Below are 17,974 nucleotides of genomic sequence, written 5' to 3'. Positions count from 1 at the left end.
TTGGTCCTAAATTACTAATAAAGGTTTAAACGAGAAAATATAAATAAATATAAAAGTGAGAAGAATTGATTCTATTGTATTGTGGTGTTTACGGAATCAATTATAGGGTGCTTCAGACTAGGATTGAATCGATTTCATATGTCTTAAATTGCGATTTAAATCGATCAGTAAAATCGATTATGATGGTGCTGAAATAGATTATATATTTGTTTGTATTTTTCTATAATTGATTTTGGGTGATTCAAAAACCCTGAAATCGATTATGTTGTCAGTGGAATTGGTCCTGTATCTGTAATTGGAGACTGGAATCGATTCTCGTGAGTTTATTGAGAAAAAAATGGATTCAATTATCCTTTAAATGCTACGGCACGTATAGTAGAGGCAACTTCATGTGTTTTCTTGTTATTTGTTTACATTACAACTTTGAGTTAGAATGATAAATAAATTTTATCCCTGCCTGAATGAAACTAGTTGACAATAACGAAAAAAAAGTTTCTCTATAAGAATTTTGTGTTGTTTGTAACTTCAATTTATTTTGACTACGTATTTTTTTTCCTTCCGGTAAAGTACTTTTGCAGCATTGGCTATGCGGTTTAATGTATACAAAGGAAAACAGCCCCAATAATAAACAAGCTTAATAATAATAATAATAATAATAATAATAATAATAATAATAATAATAATAATAATAATAATAATAATATTTATAATTAATATTAATAAATTCAATATTAGTATTGTAACATTTTATTTAATAATATAAAGCTATTAACTAAAAGTTATATAAATGATAATCCACAATATGAGATATAAAATATAACTAATATATTACAGGAATCAATAAAGTATAGACTGAGTATAGTCAGTTATATATACACTATAATAAGAAATTAAAATTTTCAAAACAAAAAGGCTTATACATGATAGAATAAATCCTAACTATGTTACTACATCTCTCTCATCCTGTATTGGATCAATTGGAACATCTTTATTTACTTATAAAGTGATCATTACAAACAAGAAGTTACAAGCAAAGAAGAAAAAGTAAGTTAATATACCAAAATTGTTTTCATAAATAAATATAAAAATAAACATCATACAATACTCATTCATAAAACAATCCTATCACATGTTGTTAAGATGAGGTTTGCACTCACTTATGTTGTTAATATGAAGCTTGCATCTACTTATATACTATAGGCTTTAACATAGCTCTGATATCATGTTAAGAAGTCTAACTCAACCCCACAAAATCGACTTATAAAATGAGATTTGCACCCACTTATATACTATAAATTAACTTTATCTTTAGTTAATGTGGGACTTCCAACACATATATATAATGACTCATTCTCGGGGGTTGTGCACTTGTGGTGACCTACTACTCTACAGAGCCATTGCCAAGGGGTTTCACCCTACCACAGACAAAGTTAGTCCATTAACACCTTAACTAGGACAAGGTAAAGCCCTTAGAGATTGGATGGTTATTAAAGCGTTAAAATAACCTCCAATGTCCAGACTCTCACATCAAGACTTACACTACTGAAACACCACCATAGAATCTCTCCACGAGATTCATGGAATTACACCAAACACATGCCATGCACATAACCAATGACAAACTCATCATCATGACATACATGATCAATAAATGTCCTACACATTCACAATCACGTTACCAGCCCATAAAGCATCTCAATTTCCATAATAAACATACATATAACTCATGGTAAACTACTTCAAACAATCAAAAAAATCACAAAACACCACATTAGCGTTCAAACTGATTCTCAACACAACACCCCTTACAATAGGGAGTACTCAATGCCAAAGCTCTCACAAAAAGTCTTCCTCAGTGAGACAAACCTGTCACCCAACCAAAAAGATTAAAAAGGCTCCAAACCTATAAAGAAAAGTGACACTTAGTGGTACAAAGCTATCGCTCAACACCATGCCATTTGCATTTTTAGTCACTTAACGACGTGAAACTAACGCTTAGTAATCTGGAACTTAAATGTTCCTAGAACTTCACAACCAAGCTTGCGTTTAGTGCCACACCAGTTTCGTTTAATGCTATATCAGAAACCAACACATTCAAATCTGCAATTTGGGGAACCAGGGACCTTTTTAGATGATGAAATTAGTATTCTTGACTCAGTGCATGGTTCAAAAATAGGTTTCAGTTTAAAGTGCATACAATTTGCTCAAATGGTCAGATCCTCAATTCTTCAACTCAACAACAATTCAACCAAAAATAAGCAATCAAAACAAAATTTCTATATGTCAAACAACCCATTTCAGATCAAAACAAATATGCAACACAGTTTATCAAATCATCAACAACATTAAAAAGTGGTAGTTAGCTTCCCTAACCTAACAGATGACCAAACTGCTCTAAAAAGCCTAAAACACCTCCAAACGCATAAGAAATTCTATATGTTCCTACGAACAACAAAAACATGATCAAGATATACTGTTAGGACCACTAATAAGTAGAGAGTCTTATAAAACAATCAAACGTCACATGCAACCACAACAAGCTCGCATGCAAAGAAAGAATGAAATAGACTAAAGAGAAGAACAGGAAACCAACTTACTCTATTGAAGAAACTGATCGAATGAAAGTGGATAGCTCGCCTCAAGGATTACCCTAGTGGTCTCCAATCTTCAAATAGATGAATGTGAAAAGATAACTCTTAGAAAAAAGTCAAAAAAACTCTAGAAAAGTGATTCTTAAAGAAATAATTTGGCTTAAATTAATGAAACTCGTTCATAACAAAATTATTTATATTAAAACCTTGTAATATTAAAATAGTTGAGTCACAATATTTTTAAACCATTACCTTTTAATATTAAATATTATAATAATAAAATAATATTATTGTCAATTTTTACTTTATCTAATATCATTGTATAAATTGTGAAAAAAATAGTTATTTAATATATTTTTGGTTAACAATAATTCAAATAATACTATACAAATTATTATTTAAGAAAATGTATTTGAAATTTATTCCTACAAATATCTTATATAAATTTTAATTTTATTTTTTTAAATTTATTTTTTATTATAAATAAAAAATTATCACATTTAAATATAATTTTTATTACTTATATTTAAATTTATATCACATTTCACAAGAATAAATTGGTAATCATTTATTTTATCAAATAAAACATTTTTTTAATCTATCACACACATCATATCTTTCACAAAATCTCAAACTTTTCATTCAAAAATATCTTCATTCATTCCTTCAAATCTCTTAATCAAAAGAACACTACAATCTTATCTCTATCCTCTTAAATTCATCTACTCACTCTATTTCAAATTCACTCCTCAATTCAACTACTATCTTAAAGAAAAAAAAAACTAAAAATAAGTTGTAAAAAAACATCATATTTGTTTAGTCTATTTTTAATAATAAGACGAGTGAATTAATTTACATGGACTTCTATTACATAACCCATTTTATGGGTTAGAAAAATGAAGCTGCTCCAAAGACTTTGTATTGCTTATCTTTCTAGTCATGCCCGTTTTATGGGCTAAAAAATATTTGTAGATGAAAAATAAATAAATCAAAAGACTTTAAATAATTGATCTTTAAATCGATTATTATGTGGGTTAGAAAACTACATGACATAAAAATAATGAAAACAATGACAGGCCTATTGTTTAATGTTTTATCCGGAATTTAAAACATTCGTCTTTTGACAGATGACATATCTAAGAAGAAATGGTTTGAATGTTTTTTTATGAATGGAATAAAAAATCTATCTGAAAAAGTCCAATTCCAGATCCAGCCATATTAGTAAACAATTTAAATTTTCTATGGTATAAAATCAGATTGAGTTGTCAAAATCAGTAACATATTTTGTAATTTTGTTTTAAGTCTATTAATTTAATAGACAAGAAGCAACGTAATTTAGGTGCTAAAATTTAATTAGAGACGACAAAAAAATGAAAGGCTTGTTTAAATACATGGATTTCTTATTCCGCGTCCATTTTATAAGTTAGTCCAACCCATTTTATGGTTTATCATATTATGACATCGTGACAAGGAAATGGAGAAAATGAAATAAAAAAAACTTTTAAAGTCCTATCCACTATATGGATTACAAAATTAGAAACACCACACATAAATCATATAAGCAAAACTATTTTAGAGATCCAATTATTGATTTTCCTCATCTAATAACCTATTATACGAAAATATATGAAACAAATAAACCATAATAATGTAATTAAACAAATTTTTAACTTTATTTATCAAAATAATTTTTAGAATTTACTGACTCCTTAAATCATTTTTAATGTCATTTTTTATAATTGACAACCAAGAATTATTTTTTAAAATTAATACTATAATCTACTTTAAAGACTCTTTATAAGTAGTCAAGTTCACACTTCACAATAGTGAACATTAAAATTAATATTATAATATACTTTAAATATATTATCTCTGCCTTGACTTTAAAAACCCAACTATTGTTTGACACAATCTTAACCACTTACTTAACACTCAGTCCCTCAAATATCGTTGTTAGGCCAACCCATCACATTTAAAGTTTTTATCTTTTATGTGATGGAATAATATGTAGGAAAGAATAATAAATACCTAATTTATAAAGATTTTTTTATTCTTTTATGCAAATTTTATGTTCATTATCAATTGTTTTAAAAATTTATTTGTGTAAAATTCATGTGTAAAATTTATTTTCCAAAGCTTTTTTCCATTTTTCACACGAAAAAAAAACGACTTTCAGAAAGAGTGGATTTTTTTTTTTCAAAAAAAAGATTTGTCCCTCATCCTTACCACATAATCTTCCCTTTTAAAACTCTAACTGCTCAAACTTTTTTTTACTAAAATATTTCTTACAATTTTGTATATGAAAGGAGAAGATCCTTATTTTTATTTGTTGGGTAAAGAGATAAAATATGTGAATTTGAATTTCATAATATACGGAAACATGAACAAATGTCGGATGAATGTTTATGAAAGAAATAAATTCTAATCATACATTTAAAATATATAATTGAAAATTATATTTAATCAAATTAACTTTTTCAGTTAATTCTTTTAATACCTTTCTACTTTCCTACTTTTTTTAGCTTTCTAATACAAAATATCGTGTTACGTAAATAACATAAATTATTCATTATTAACTCAATTCGAGCTTCTATTTTATCCAAACCATAATTAATTTAAAAAATCCAACTATTATTTATTATTCAAAATAAAATAAATTGCAAAAACTTTAGTTTCTAACACACACTTCACAAACTTTCTAAGCTTCGTACTCAAATATTATGGATCCTAGAAAAAAAAAATTGAAGACTCCTAATATATAAATATTTATAAGTCTAAAGATATATATACGTCATAGTAATATACTGTATCACATACAATGTTTTTTTACTCGTAAATACAAACAAATATATCAAATTTGTAAATATTTTTACTCCTAATGTAAATATTAAGAATACAAATATACATTACCTAATAATATTGCATACAAATATTTTTTTTATCAAAATATTGAAAGTGAAAAGGACTTTCATAATTTTGTTATTTTTAATGTTTTGATAAATTAAAATTTTAAAATTAAAAAAGTTTTGGAGAATCATAGAAGATGAAGCTACACTACAAAAATATCTATTTTATCAAAGAGTTTTTTTTATTACGTAATCGATGGTCTTAATCCTACTTAAATACATTTCCCGTGCAGTTATGAAAACTGTTGGGAAAAGCAACGTCAAATTTTCTGAAAAACCCTTACTATTTTCGAAAGTTTTCAAAATTGTCCATACTTACAGGGATTTTCACAAAACTCTTTGATAAAATAGATATTTATTTACAGGGAAAGGCTTGTTTAAATGCATGCATTTCTTATTCCGCGTCCATTATAAGTTAGAAAATTAAGGAGCTTAATATCATAAAAAGAAAAAAAAAAAATAGAACTAGTCAACCCATTTTATGGTTTTTCAAATTATGACATCGTGACAAGGAAATGCAGAAAATGAAATCAAAAAGACTTTTAAAGTCTTATCCACACTATATGGATTTCTTTTAAAGTCAAGCCATATGGTTGAAAATGGTGTTGGAAAAATTGGGTGGTATGCAAAACCAAGCTACTACTGTAATTTAGTGTGACAGTAGATCTGTTATTGAGCTTTCAAAAAATCCAGTAATGCATGGTCGTTCTAAACACATTGATGTCCGATTTTACTTTCTTCGAAATCTTACCAAGACTGGATCTGTCAAGATGATGTACTGTGGGACATAAGAACAAATGGCTGATATTATGACCAAACCATTGAAGCTGGATACCTACCTGAAGTTATGCAAATCACTGGGAGTGTGCACAGAGTCTAGTATAAACTGATATAATATTCAGTTTAAGGGGAAATTTGTTAATAAATAATATAATGGTCCCACGTGGTTAAGGACCGTTAGATTTTGAATAAGTCTAGCATACTATTAGGAAACAATAATTAGATATCTGCATAGTCAGTTTTACAATTTTCTATACTGCTGTAATGCTATTTAATAGCCTCAGTCATTATGCAGTTTACCGTGAATAAAGCTTATCTTTTATTTTCCATCTTTTATATTCACAAAGAGTGCAACATGGAATTCCAAGAAGAAAGTCCATTTGAAGAATGTTTGAAAGAAATAAACGAGGATCATATATTTAAATAACTAGTTAACTTTTATTCACAAAAAAAAAATTACAGTTAACTAACTCCTATCCTTAAATTACTTTTAATGTTCTAATTTTTTCGCTTGATTTCTTCTGACTTAAAGCCAAGAATTAATTTTTTAAATTATTATTGAAATTCACTTTCAAAACTATCTCTTCATAAATACAGATTTCATATTACTCGACAAAGTTATTATTTTTTCTATTTTAAGAGGAATATTACAGTTTTCTTTTTTCACAAAATTAATTATTAGGGAGACCTAAAAAAGTTTAAAATACTGGTGTAAATTTTACATTATGGTTTACATGATTTTTCTTTTCTGAAAAAAAGTTTGGACATATTTTTTACATATGGTACATTTCACACAAAATTTAAAATAGAACGATCGAGAAAGTGTTGAATATTTTCAAAAATATTATCCGTCTCTCATCCTTTTACTTCATAATCTTCCCTTTTAAAACTATAATTTATTCATTTTTTTTTCTGTAGAATATTTCCTACCATTCTATCTAGGTTGAAATAAATAAATAAATAAAAACTAAAGTTGTTGATATCTCTTTATGGATTAGAAAATTGTTGATCTTTCTTCTCCAACTCATGCTTTATACGAAATTAGCACACCAATTACCTGGAATTGGAATGGCTACAAACTAAACCATTTGAAAGACTTTGCTATTGCTCTTTTGGCATGTTGTAACTAATCTTAACAATTAAGCAATAAATAGATAAAATCAAAATAATGACTTCCTTCTCACTGAAAGACGTTCTTAATTACAAAAAAATAAATATATTCATATAGGATTACTAGTCAATTTTATAATTAATTTAAACTTTTGATTTAATAGTTTGTGTGTCTATTTGGATGTTTTTATGAACAATAGTTGAAGTAAGAAGGATAAATAAACTAATTAATAGTTTCCAAACATTTGATTGAAAATAACTTAATTTTAATTATCTATGGTTTTATCTGTTACATCTTTTGGCTAATATTATTGTAACATTAATAATCAAACATCACATAAATAACAAAATACCGTGTAAGAGAAATATTTTTATACCACTTAAAAAGAACTTTTTATATATGTATTCACACAGGATAGAATATAGAAGAAATTCAACTTTTGTATTAGATCCAAAATCAATATAAAATTCAAAATTTTCATCCAGGTTTAGTAACAAGTACAGAAGAAAAGCTAGGGGAGGGATATACGAGTGAGACTTTTAAATCCAAGTCACCACTATACAAGAAACAATTTGACTGCTTCTTTAAATCCAAGTCTTGTACATCTTAATTTGGCATAAATTTATCAAACCATTATAACTCAATTACAAGCATTTTGAACACTTCACGCAGAAATCCAACCTTCAATCTTTGAGGCAAAAGAGAAAGCACCACCACAATAGTTTTCTTGCTTGCAATAGTTGCAACTGAGAAGAGGTTATCACTAATCAAGGCATGGGAAGAAAGTGAAAAATCAAAAGCTGAAAACAAGTAATAATCTCCATCCCTTTTGCTTCATATTTAATGATGTTTTGATTTAACTCATGGTAAGAAATAATCAATTAGAACATAAATGACAGATATATTTCTTTGAGGTTAACAAAGTCTAGGATATACTAATCTAAGTGAAATTATTGAGCAGGGCACATAAAAATCTTTCAGCCATTTCGGCATGGGAAAACAGCAAGAAAGCTTCAGTCGAGGCAGATCTAAAGAAAAAAGAAGTGAGAATCGATTTCGTTGCCAATTCTAACAAGTTTTATGTGTTCGTTTTCTTCTATTTCACATTTTCACATTCAATACTTTCTGCATTGAATGTGGCCAAAGAGAAGAACAAATTAAAGTTGATTTTTGATTTTTGCATGAGCAGGAAGAATTGGAGAAGAAAAAAGCAGAATATGCAGAAAAGATAAAGAACAAAATAGCTGAAATTCACAAGGAAGCTGAAGAGAAAAGAGCAATAATTGAGGCAAAGAAAGGAGAAGAACTTCTGAAGGAGACAGCTGCAAAGTATAGAGCAACTGGAACAGCTCCAAAGAAACTCCTAGGCTGTTTCTAAACCTTCAAACATAAAACATTGTCCAAAACAAAAAGTGTTCATTATTATTATTATTATTATCATTGTGTATATTTGACCATTAAATATCATGCATGAAAGTGTGAGTCTCTTTAGTATATATGATGTTGATTTAGTCATGTTCATTTATTATGTGTGCAACTGACACATTGGTCTGTATATATCAACTACTCTGTGGATAAACAAATTTAATGATTCAATCCCTGCAATATTTCTGCCATCAACTCATTCACCTACATCAACATCTTTTAGGCTGTGTTCTTTTCGTAAGATTTGTGAGAGATGATTTGAGTGGATTTGAAGTTAATTTTTTGTTGTTGTTTTTTTTTAGTGGATTTGTGGGTAATTGAGAGTGGATTTGAGGGTAAAGTTTGTGAGAATTAGTGTAGGATTTGATTGATGTGACAAATTGAAAAAATTAGTTTAATTGGTAGAAATTAAAGATTACCAAAATGTCCCTAGCCATATATTAATATAAAATATTATTTTTTAATGTTATATTTAAATGTAAAAATGTTTATAAAAAGATCAAAATTATTAATAATTATTAAAATTAATTTTTAAATATTATAAAACTTATAATGTGATAAAATGAATTTATTTTTAAACAGGGAGTGTGAAAATGAAACAATGACTGCAAGGATGTAATCAAAAAGAGAAAAAAAAAAATAAAAGAAAGAATAAAAAAAACAAATAAAAAAACAAAAATGCTCCTGACCAAGGCCCAAACCCTTTTTTTGCTTCCAATTCAGAAAACCCTAAGGTTAAGTTACATCCCCTCCATTTCGCCCAAAAAGCTACGAGACCCAGGGTCTCTTCTATAGTCTGAAGAGCCTTAGGAAAATCACACACATCATCGCCTCTGCCACTCACGCACCCGGCCGGCCACTACAGGCCGCCGTCGATGGTGTCGCCGGTGGTTACGCCCACCGCAAGAGCCGTTAGAGGCCACGATACCAAGCCGACCCTTGTGAAGCTTTTCAACTTGCGCAAAGCTTTGGCAAATTCATTCAGTTCTTTAACCACGGCAGTCATTGCAACAAGGTAACTATGGACCTCTGGCCTCATGCCAGATTCTCTAAACCGAATCACTAATCTAATTGTACATCGAACCCATAATTATTATTTATTAACATGACTGGAATGCTTATTCAGTAATGTGAAATGTATTAATGGTAGAAAAGCCAATTCCCTTCAATTCATCGCAAATCTTCTCATAAGAGCGAGTGATACAAAAAGGTGTCATCCCGCAAATCTTCGCAATTCAATCGGCGCAAATCCACGAAAGCGAACATGACTATACATTGGATTCATCGCTCGCAAATTCGCTTGAACAGATATTACTGTTCAAGCGAACACAACATTAACGATTTGAATCCTCTATATCTTTGGCCTTGGAATTGAAGAACTAATTTTTCAAATCATTATTAAAACTCATTATTAAAACTTCGACTGTCAAAATGGACCATCCGACCTAATTTCGTCCGGTTCACCATGAGTTTGTTATTTAGTGAGTCAACTCAATTCGTTTTATTTATTAGTAATTCAAAAAAATTTGAATCTGGCTCGACTCACAACGGATTTGTAGGTTAAATGGGTTGGTTCACTGATTCACTTAATTACAATTTTTTTTTTTAAATTCAAAAGAATTACAATTCTTTTGTAATTTAAATTTAAAAAATTTCACTATAAAATGATGTTAAACTCCAAAAACAATTCAAAATAAAAAATTAATATACAACTCAAATTTAATCCAAAAACAAACCCAAAAAACGAATAAATAAGTTTATAATATTGATAATTTTTGTGTCACTTATCCCTTCACAAGATCAGAGTCTTGAATAGATAAATTTATAATATTTTACTCTTTTGAAACATCCTTTTCTTTATTTCCATTTTTAATATATTCAAAAAAATGTTAACTAATAATATTGAAATACAAAATAAAAATAATTAAATTAAACAAGGCAACCCGACTTACTACGGTTCAATCCGGATGAACTAGACATTGTGAGTTGGGTTCTGTGTAAACCAAATTGAAAATTTGTCTATATAAAAAAAAATTCTTTTTTTTTTCAAATCAACTCAATCGGAACCCGTGACGGGTCGAATTGACATGTGAGTTTTGATCTATTTTGACACCACTAATTAAAACCTATGTCAGAAACTCTTTTTTTTCTTCCCCAAAAGATATCATTTCATATCTTAAACTTAAAAATAAAATTCTTCATAACATACTTAAAAGATAAAATTTATTAACAATTTACATTATATAACGTCTATTTTGTTTTTCATACCTAAATCATAAAATAGAGAAGGGAAAAATATCATATAAAATCACAATTTATCAAAATAAGATAAAAAAAATTAAATACATAAACCCTATTTTAGTATACTTTATAAAAAAATATATTAGTTTTATAATGACTAGTTAAGATAAATAAGTTTTGACATAGTTAACAAAATAACTCAATAATATCTCATCTTAAATAATATTTACTCAATTAAATCTTTTTCATTTTTAATTAAAAATAATGAAATATTTATTTATTAAAAATTAAGAACAAAAAAAATATTAAAACTAATAAGTATAAATAAATTACACAAATGAATACATAAGGGAAAATATATGAAATGAGTAAACAAAAACTGCATAACTAAAAATAAATATAAATAAATAGAGCAATGCATACAAATAAAAATAAATAACTAACATCTAAAGATAAACACAACCATTTAAATAAATTTTACAATAAAACTCTTTATACTCTTTATATATTTAGGTGACTGTATTTCATATCATATATTAATATAACTTTTAAGATATTAAATCAAATAAATATATTTCATTAGCAGAGTTAAAATAAAATAAAACAATCAAAATTGAAGCTTTTAATTAAAACTGTTCTAATATGCACTTGAAAATTTTCACTAGCACTAAAATTTGAAACGTTTTGATTCTTGACACTTTCATAACTTATGTCGATTTCAGATTTTGTGATGTTCACCTTTTAGTTTACACAAGAGTTTTCGTGGTAGTTGCATGAGTATCATGAGCCACAACACTACAACCATAGTCCGCCTTGTAATGTTCCTCCGTTTGGGCCTATGGGGCACATGGACAAATCGAACATACACCGGAATGAGAGGGATCTGGATACTGTATAGGTATGAGACTATACAGTTGAACAGTTGAAGGATATCTTAAAGGAATTGATTTGGCTACCCATATCACCAAAATGCATTTGCTTTTCGAAAGCCTAATCCATAAAAACTCCATGGTTAAGTGTGCTTAGCCTGGAGAAATTTTGGAATGGGTGACCTTCCGGGAAGTTTTCCCGGAAAGTGTGCGAGTGAGGACAAAGAGTATATAATTCTCCTATTCATTAGGGTAGGATACATTGTATTTAAATTTAATATAATTATTTCTTATGTAATATAATTTTCTTTCATGACTATTGTGTTTTTGTCTTTTTTCTTTTTTATGTTTCATGTCTATGATTGATTATTTATCCTATTTTATGGTATTTAAACATTAGGAAATGCTTGAAACTTAGACAAGAATAAATGAACTTAAAGGTTTTTATTTCTAGAAGTAAATTATAATCTCTCGTTTATCTTAAACATATTTTTTTTAATGTAAATTTTGTGCTAAAATAATTGAGGGATTAGTATTTTTATAGGGAGATTTAAAACTTATTTATAATGAAATAGAACTTGTGAGTTTATAGTGTAAAGGTTTATGCTAGAAATATATTATGTAGAGCGTTGCATTAGATTGATGTTATGTATACCGGTTTATCTTCTTGAAAAGGTTTAAAAGCATCAAATTATACGTGTGATAAAGAAAATCTCGTAGGTACAATATAGATACGTCAGATTAATTTATATTTTGTATACGAATAAAATTATACATTATAATGAAAAGAGTAAATCTCAACATAATCATTATCATAAATTGATAAAATAATCCAAATCAAATATGAGAAGAACATACTTGTAGTAACATAGAAAAGACTCAAAGTTCTTTTTCTATATGTCCACACAAAAATGAACTTTTGCCTTTTTTTTCATTTCTAACAACCTATAGAGATTAACATTCTTCTCTAGTAGAAAATTAGCCTTCTAACACGCGTAATACATTTTGGTTTTGTCGAAACCATAGCATACAATAACATTTTTGTAAATTTTACGAATTTATAAGCATTGGTTTTCAATAAATTGTAGCTATGTATGTCTTTTGGTTTCAGTTAACAAAGAACTGAATTCAAAAAATCGTGTTATATTTTATTTATTTATTGAATTAAAAAAGATATATGATTTTGGTTATTTGGCCAACTAAAGTATTTTGCTTGGGTTTTTTACCAACAAAGTCATATCTTCTTTCAAATTGATATTTTTTTTTATATTTTTGTTTTAAATAGAACTTATGAAATCGAATTTTTCTAGAACTAGGCTATATCATCTTTCAAAATTGACAATTTTAAATTATTACTTGTCTGAACAAGACCTATGACTTCAGTTTTTTCAAAACCAATGTCATAGAGTCTTTTTGCTTCACTTTTACAAAGAATCGAAGCTAAAAGATTTTGAAAGTTTCAAAATTTCAATTTTTTTATTTTTTTTTTCTGATCAGCCTTATGGCTTCATGTGTTTGTAGAACCAATGCCATAAAGGCTTTATACTTCAAGTTTTACGCAGAATAAAGGTTAAAAGGTTCATGAAAATTTTAAAATTGTTAAATATATTATCTTTATCTTTTATCTTTATTAGTTAGTTTGTTGTTATTTTTTATTTAGTTTGTTTATATTTCTTTGTATTTTGGGCTTAGCCTATACTTCTTCTATTATAAATAGAGAACCCTATGTGTGTATTTAACATAAGGGAGTTTTCACTATATTCAACTTGGTATCAGAGCGGGTCGATCCTGCTCTGGTTTCTGTCTCGCCACTGTCTGCCACTGTCCGCTGCTGGCTGCCACCTACCAGCCACCGTCGTCGGCACTGTCTCCGGCCACCGTTGCCGACTGTCCGCCGCCTCCAGCCATCGTCTCCGGCCACCGCCGCCGTCGTCCGCCGTCGCCGGCCACCGTCTCCGGCCTTCCGCCGTCGCCGGCCGTCCGCCGTCGCCGGCCGTCCGCCGTCACCGGCCACCATCGTCGGCCACTGTTGTCGGCTGTCCAAAGTCGTTGGCATTCACCGTCGCCGACCATCACAGTTTCATTCATCTAAACCCTTAGGGTTTTCTTGTTCTTCGTTGGTGCACTTCATCTTCTTCAAAGATGACGACTAACAATACTCTTTCTTTCTCCGGAAGTCCATCAAACACCTCTGAGAAGCTAAATTGAAAAAATTATCTATTATGGTCTTCTGCCGTTGAAATGTGGTTCCTTGGCCAAGGGCATTATGATCACCTTGAGCGAGATGGAAGCCATGTGCCTACCGAAAAAGCTGATCAGTGGAAACAAGCAGATTTCCAGTTGTGTGCCCTATTATGGCAATCAATGGAACCCAAACTTCTTATATCTCTGAGGGCTTTCAAAACTTGTCACTCCTTTTGGAAGAAAGCTCAAAGCATATATGCCAAAGATATTCAACGTCTCTATGACACCACAAACAAGCTTGCAACTCTTAAAATGACAAACCATGATATGGTGTCTTTCATGGCTAAAGCCTAATCTGCTGTCGAAGAACTCAGGATGTTTTTGGAAGCGGATCCATTAGAGGATATCAAGAAGACACTAGACAAATTTTACATGGTGTTGATTCTTCATGCCCTGCATCCCGATTATGATCATCTTAGAGATCAACTTCTAACCAGTCATGAGGTCCCATCCATGGAAACATTGACCACTCGCCTTTTGCGTGTCCCGGTATCTCAAACTCAGGAAGCAGTGGAGCCATCTGTCATGGTTGTCACACGAGGAAGAGGAGGACGTGGCACTAGAGGAGGAGGATGAGGAGGTCGGGGACGTCAATGCACATATTGCAAAAAGATGGGTCACACTCAAGAGAATTGCTATTCCTTACATGGTTTCCCTTCCAAAACTGCCAATATTTCAAAGACTGAAACTTCCACTTTGAATTCGAAGAGTGAAATTTCCACTACTAAGTTCACTGAGGATGAATATCAAGAGCATCTAAGGTTAAAGTCTAACAACTTGTCACAACCATCTCAATCTCCAAGTACATCAACAGCCTACGTTTCTCAATCCATGGAAGGTCAAAATTCATGGGTAATTGACTCAGGTGCTTCTGATCACATTTCTGGTAATACTTCTTTGTTCTCATCTATTTCCTTTCGAGAAAAACCTCATTTCATAACCCTTGCAAATGGTTCTAAAACTTCCTCCAAGGGAGTTGGTCATGTTTCCTTGTCTCCCTCCCTAAATCTCAACTCTGTCCTTTTTGTCCCTAATTGTCCTTTTAATTTAATTTCCCTAAGCCAGTTGACTAAAATGTTAAATTGTTCAATAACCTTTGATCACAAATCTTTTGTTATACAGGAGCGTGGGTCGGGGAGACATATTGGAGAAGGATATGAAGCTGGTGGATTATACCATTTTGGATCTCGTCCAAGGGTGTCTTGTGTTGCTGCTCCTAATCCTAAGGTGCTACATGATCGACTTGGTCATCCTCATTTGTCCAAATTAAAGAAGACGTGTCCTGAACTTAGTGGTCTCCAGACTTTAGAATGTGAGTCATGTCAACTAGGAAAACATGTTAGATCTTCCTTTCCTAAAAAGTCTCAATCAATATGTAATTCTAGTTTTTCCATTATCCATTCTGATATATGGGGACCTAGTTGTATCTCCTCTTTTGGTTTTAGGTATTTTTTTACCTTCATTGATGAATATTCAAGATGTACTTGGGTTTATCTTATGAGAGAGCCTAGGTTTTCCTATCAAACTCCAATCCCTTGGAAAATCTAACAAGCAAAACCAACATTAAAAACTAGAATCTAAGACAACATGTGAATCATCTTCCATCCCTATAATCAATGACCACAAGGACCCTTGCTTCAGTTCAAGATTCCATCTTACGTCCCCATAATCCATGAAACCCCAAAATCAAGTCATGAACGTCCCCATTACATGCAAGCTTTAAGATTGGAAACAATAATACTAGCAATTGATAGAAAAAACATATATATATATATATATATATATATATATATATATATATATATATATTCAAATCATTCAACAATTACACAAGAATTCATTGGCTACATCTAACCCTAACAAGATGAATCTGGTTCTCCACTTCCATGGAGAACCCTAAAGCTTACAAAGTGGAAGATGGAAGAAGAAGGAGACCCAAAGGAAGAGGAGGAGATGTTCCTATATGCTCCTCATGCCCTCCATGAGCTCCAGCAGTGAAATCGCACCTCCAAAGAACCAAAGACCCCTTTTTCTTTCTACCTCGTGAGTATATATACTGTCCGAATTCTCGCTTAAGCGAAAATAAACTTCTTGGAGAAGATAGTCATTCTCGCTTAAGCTAAAATATTCTTGCTTAAGCGAAAATGACTTTTAAATCAATGGCTTCCTGGATCATCGAGGCTCTTCAATGTAATGGAAGATCTTCCTAACATCGAAATAGATAAAAAAACAAGGGATTAGAGTATCATTTACGTAATGTAGCTCAAAATATAGATAAATACTAAAACTAGATAAAAGAGAGGATTTAAGCAAGTTTCAAGCTATAAAAGAGTTGATTTTGCTACTAAAATGATGCTTAGATAATGGTAAGAATTAACATTATCATTCGTGGTCAGTTACGCCTCCTACTCAGATACGTAACAACTTGTCTTATGTGTTAATATATAATTGCAGTTGAGCGTAATGGGAAGCCCATAGGTATAAAGGTATGTGTACATATACTCTAACTATGTTGGAAATTTACTTTAGTTTAATCCCTTTAATGAAGTATGAAACTAGTTAACTTTTTCATATTATAATTATGCACTTTACTATTATCGTCATCTTTTCTATCTTCGTTCTGCAATTAAGTAAGTAGTATTTTACATTGTAAGGTATTTTTGGTTATCCAAGTTAATTTCTTTTTAATTTGTTTGCTTCGTATGTTGTTACAAGTGTCAACACTCAATTTCGTCTGGATGGCTAAATAATAGAACTTGTCTTTTTTACTTTTCTCTTATTTTTATTTTATTTTACCATTTTGTTTAGTCTTTTAAAAAAAAGAAAAAAAAAGGAAAAAAAGAAAAGAAAAATAATTGCAAGGGAAAATAAGAGAAAAGAAAAAAAATTGAAAAAATGAAAAAAAGAAAAAAACAAAAAGAAAAAAGAAGGAAGGAAAAAAGAAGAAAGGGGGGTGCACATGAAAAAATGAAAAGAAAAAGATTTGATTTTCTTGGAAAAATGCCCATAAGCTATTAATATTAATGCATGACAGATCACTTTAGAATATTTTTGAAATTTTTGTTTTATTTGGTAATAATTTGAATCAGCATTATGACAATAATTACAAGCAATAATTAAAAAATAATATATTGATTGCTGCATTCAGTTCCAAGAAAAATATGATTTCCCTTTAATGGACAATTTTCCGATTATAATTTGATTTATTAGACCATTTCTTTCCCTATTTTGTTAAATGTCAATTAATGAATATTACAATGTGTGTATATAAAAATGCACATCGAAGAGTAATGGAAGGGGGAGAAAAAAATCCAATTTCGGGAAGAGAACATAAAGGAACAGGAAAAAATAGAAAGAGAGCTTTCTGGTTGGTAAGAAACTTTGAACCCAACCCCTTTTTCCCCTTTCTTTCTATTTTGTTGCGTCGGTTTTTCCTTTTCTGCTTGATTCTCTTACTTCTTTCTTTTATTTGCTTATTTATTTCATTTCTATTTTTTATTTTTATCTTTGTTTTTATTACATTTTATCATCATTTTTTCTTTTTTTTCTCTCCTGGTTTTGGTCTCAAACTTTTCTTCACCAATTGTAATCTATGCATGTTTGGTTTCTTTATATTCATTCCTTTTTTTTATGCAATCATAATATATCAACTCATTTTTTTCCCACACGTACGTTTTATCTATATAGCTTGTTTACCATTATTATGTCAATATTATTTCAAACTTTTGTTTTATTCTAAATATTTGAGTAACTATTATTTTGTCGGAAGTAGATTTCGTAGTGTTTAAAATTCTTCTTTTATTTAAT

The 17,974-nt window shown here is 29.7% G+C and overlaps 1 protein-coding gene across 1 annotated transcript; it reads left to right on the top strand.

Moving 5' to 3' along the window:
• The first annotated feature begins 6,192 nt into the window (after positions 1–6,192).
• Positions 6,193–8,806, top strand: LOC106762655 (remorin-like). Its single transcript, XM_014646677.1, has 4 exons — positions 6,193–6,272; positions 8,091–8,198; positions 8,350–8,431; positions 8,578–8,806. The coding sequence occupies exons 1-4, from the start codon at positions 6,193–6,195 to the stop codon at positions 8,764–8,766; spliced, it is 459 nt and encodes a 152-aa protein (XP_014502163.1). The 3' UTR covers positions 8,767–8,806.
• The last annotated feature ends 9,168 nt before the right edge of the window (positions 8,807–17,974 follow it).

The sequence above is a fragment of the Vigna radiata genome, chromosome 1 (genome assembly GCF_000741045.1).
Source record: "Vigna radiata var. radiata cultivar VC1973A chromosome 1, Vradiata_ver6, whole genome shotgun sequence".
Lineage (NCBI taxonomy): Eukaryota > Viridiplantae > Streptophyta > Magnoliopsida > Fabales > Fabaceae > Vigna > Vigna radiata.
This window is presented reverse-complemented; position numbering and strand designations above follow the sequence as displayed.

Excerpts from the sequence above, each read along its gene's own strand:
- LOC106762655 (XM_014646677.1), top strand. The coding sequence starts at position 6,193 with ATGCATGGTCGTTCTAAACACATTGATGTCCGATTTTACTTTCTTCGA. Across the intron at positions 6,273-8,090 it reads ACTGGATCTGTCAAGATGAT|AGAAAGCACCACCACAATAG; the intron begins GTACTGTGGGAC and ends TTGAGGCAAAAG. Across the intron at positions 8,432-8,577 it reads CAGATCTAAAGAAAAAAGAA|GAAGAATTGGAGAAGAAAAA; the intron begins GTGAGAATCGAT and ends TTGCATGAGCAG.